Source organism: Oratosquilla oratoria, chromosome 2 (assembly GCF_046742065.1).
Source record: "Oratosquilla oratoria isolate Oo_2021 chromosome 2, ASM4674206v1, whole genome shotgun sequence".
Lineage (NCBI taxonomy): Eukaryota > Metazoa > Arthropoda > Malacostraca > Stomatopoda > Squillidae > Oratosquilla > Oratosquilla oratoria.
Window position 1 is genome coordinate 50,173,863 of NC_134778.1, and position 2,500 is coordinate 50,176,362.

Below are 2,500 nucleotides of genomic sequence, written 5' to 3' on the forward strand. Positions count from 1 at the left end.
CCATATGAATAATGTTGCAATTTCACATAGTCACATTCCATCTCTTTTCCTTAAGAGGAACAATAAGGGTGTGTAATCAATTAAACCTTTTCAAGCTGAAAACGCCGTTCATGTGTGAACGTGTGTGTGTGTGTGTGTGTGTGTGTGTGTGTGTGTGTGTGTGTGTGTGTGTGTGTGTGTGTGTGTGTGTGTGTGTGTGTGTGTGTGTGTGTGTGTGTATGTGATTCACCACCATGGTCTTGGATCACGTGTTGGATTCATGATTGATAGTTTTTTCCCTCCCGGAAGAGAGCTCAGAGCTCATATATGATCGATCTATGGGTAATGCTGTCACCTTTACACGTACACACACCCAACTCCCCGCCCATAAGAGTTGGAGTAACTACTCTCAGCGCAGTGATACTGAAATTATTTCAGCCCTGGATGGGGTTAGAACCCGGACCGCCGCAGTGGCAGCCGGAAACTCTAACCACCGAGCCATCGAGTCGTGTGTGTGTGTGTGTGTGTGTGTGTGTGTGTGTGTGTGTGTGTGTGTGTGTGTGTGTGTGTGTGTGTGTGTGTGTGTGTGTGTGTGTGTGTGTGTGTGTGTGTGTGTGTGTGTGTGTGTGTGTGTGTGTGTGTGTGTGTGTGTGTGTGTGTGTGTGTTTGTATTTCTCACCTTATTTACGAACAAACAAACAAATACGAGTTGTGCTTTATAAATGGTACTTTTACTGTGAATTCCCAACATATGTTCACAATGCCCTCTTCCCTCCTGCAGGTCTACATGGAAGTTGAGGACGTCAATGATCACGTGCCACAAACCATCCAACCTGCATACTACCCTACCGTCGAGGAGGACCTCCCACCGATGACTTCCGTGGTTACGCTCGAAGCCCGAGATGGGGACTTAGCTCCCTCCAACATCTCCTTCACTATATCAGGCGGGGATGCTGATGAATACTTTCATATCCACAGAACTTCAGGTAAGTATCTTCTAAAGAAGTTCTGATTTCCCTCTCTTTTTTATCAGATGCTGATCCTTTACAGGCGCTTTATCAGTCCCTTCTGTGCAGTCTACAGCTCAAGGACTTGCGCTCCTATCTAAATGCACACAAGCACGACACACACACATATGTATATGTATATATATATATATATATATATATATATATGTGTGTGTGTGTGTGTGTGTGTGTGTGTGTGTGTGTGTGTGTGTGTGTGTGTGTGTGTGTGTGTGTGTGTGTGTGTGTGTGTGTGTGTGTGTGTGTGTGTGTGTGTGTGTGTGTGTATACATATTATATATATATATATAATACATACATATATATATATGTATATATATATATATATATATATATATATATATATATATATATATACTAGCCAAATTACCCGAGCTTTCTGGCGAGTTCGTGAATAACCCCTATCCTAACCAAACCCCCACCTAACTTTAACCCTTAACTCTAACCAACATATTTTTCTAAGTGAAATATAATTATCCAAGTACCTGGAGTGATAGGGTATCAGAATATATATTGTTATGGGGGTCTATCTCCAAAACCCTAGAAGGTGTTCGTGAACAAACAAACAAACAAACAAAAAGACAGACAGACAGACAGACAGTCAAATGAAATATAGTTATCCAAGTACCTTGGGTTATAAGGTTTCAGAATATATATGGTTTTAGGGGTCTATCTGCAAAAACCTAGGAGTTCGTGAATAATCCCTAACCTAACCATGTCCCACCTAACTTTAACCCTAACCAAAATATTTTTTAATGAAATACAAGCCCACCGGCTGCGCCGGCCCGGCTACGCCGGGGGCCTTGGCCTGCGGCGCTGCGCCTTAGGCGCGGGCGCTGCGCGCCCTGGGCTACGCCCCTTTTTTGGAAAATAAAATATCAAAATCATATTGCTTTTTATTTCTTGTCAACATCTAGCTGTTCTCGCAAGTCCTTCGAGTTCTTCTTCTTCGAGTTCTTCTTCTTCTTCTTCTTCTTCTTCGAGTTCTTCGAGTTCTTCTTCGAGTTCTTCTTCGAGTTCTTCGAGTTCTTCGAGTTCTTCGAGTTCTTCTTCGAGTTCTTCGAGTTCTTCTTCGAGTTCTTCGAGTTCTTTTTCGAGTTCTTCGAGTTCTTCTTCGAGTTCTTCGAGTTCTTCTTCGAGTTCTTCTTCGAGTTCTTCTTCGAGTTCTTCTTCGAGTTCTTCGAGTTCTTCTTCGAGTTCTTCGAGTTCTTCTTCGAGTTCTTCTTCTTCGAGTTCTCCTTCTTCTTCGAGTTCTTCTTCTTCGAGTTCTTCTTCGAGTTCTTCTCTTTCGAGTTCTTCGAGTTCTTCTTTTTCGAGTTCTTCGAGTTCTTCTTTTTCGAGTTCTTCGAGTTCTTCTTTTTCGAGTTCTTCGAGTTCTTCGAGTTCTTCTTCTTCGAGTTTTTCGATTTCTTCTTCGAGTTCTACTTCTTCTTCTTCGAGTTCTTCGAGTTCTTCTTCTTCCTCTTCTTCGAGTTCTTCGAGTTCTTCTTCTTCGA

General features: G+C 42.4%; 1 protein-coding gene across 1 annotated transcript in view; it reads left to right on the forward strand.

Moving 5' to 3' along the window:
- The window catches only part of LOC143038656 (fat-like cadherin-related tumor suppressor homolog), a gene marked incomplete at its 3' end in the record, with an annotated part of 278,347 nt that overhangs the window by 61,289 nt on the left and 214,558 nt on the right, over window positions 1-2,500 (forward strand). The window contains 1 exon segment of the mRNA XM_076208162.1: window positions 761-965. Coding sequence (XP_076064277.1) covers window positions 767-965 — 199 coding nt within the window.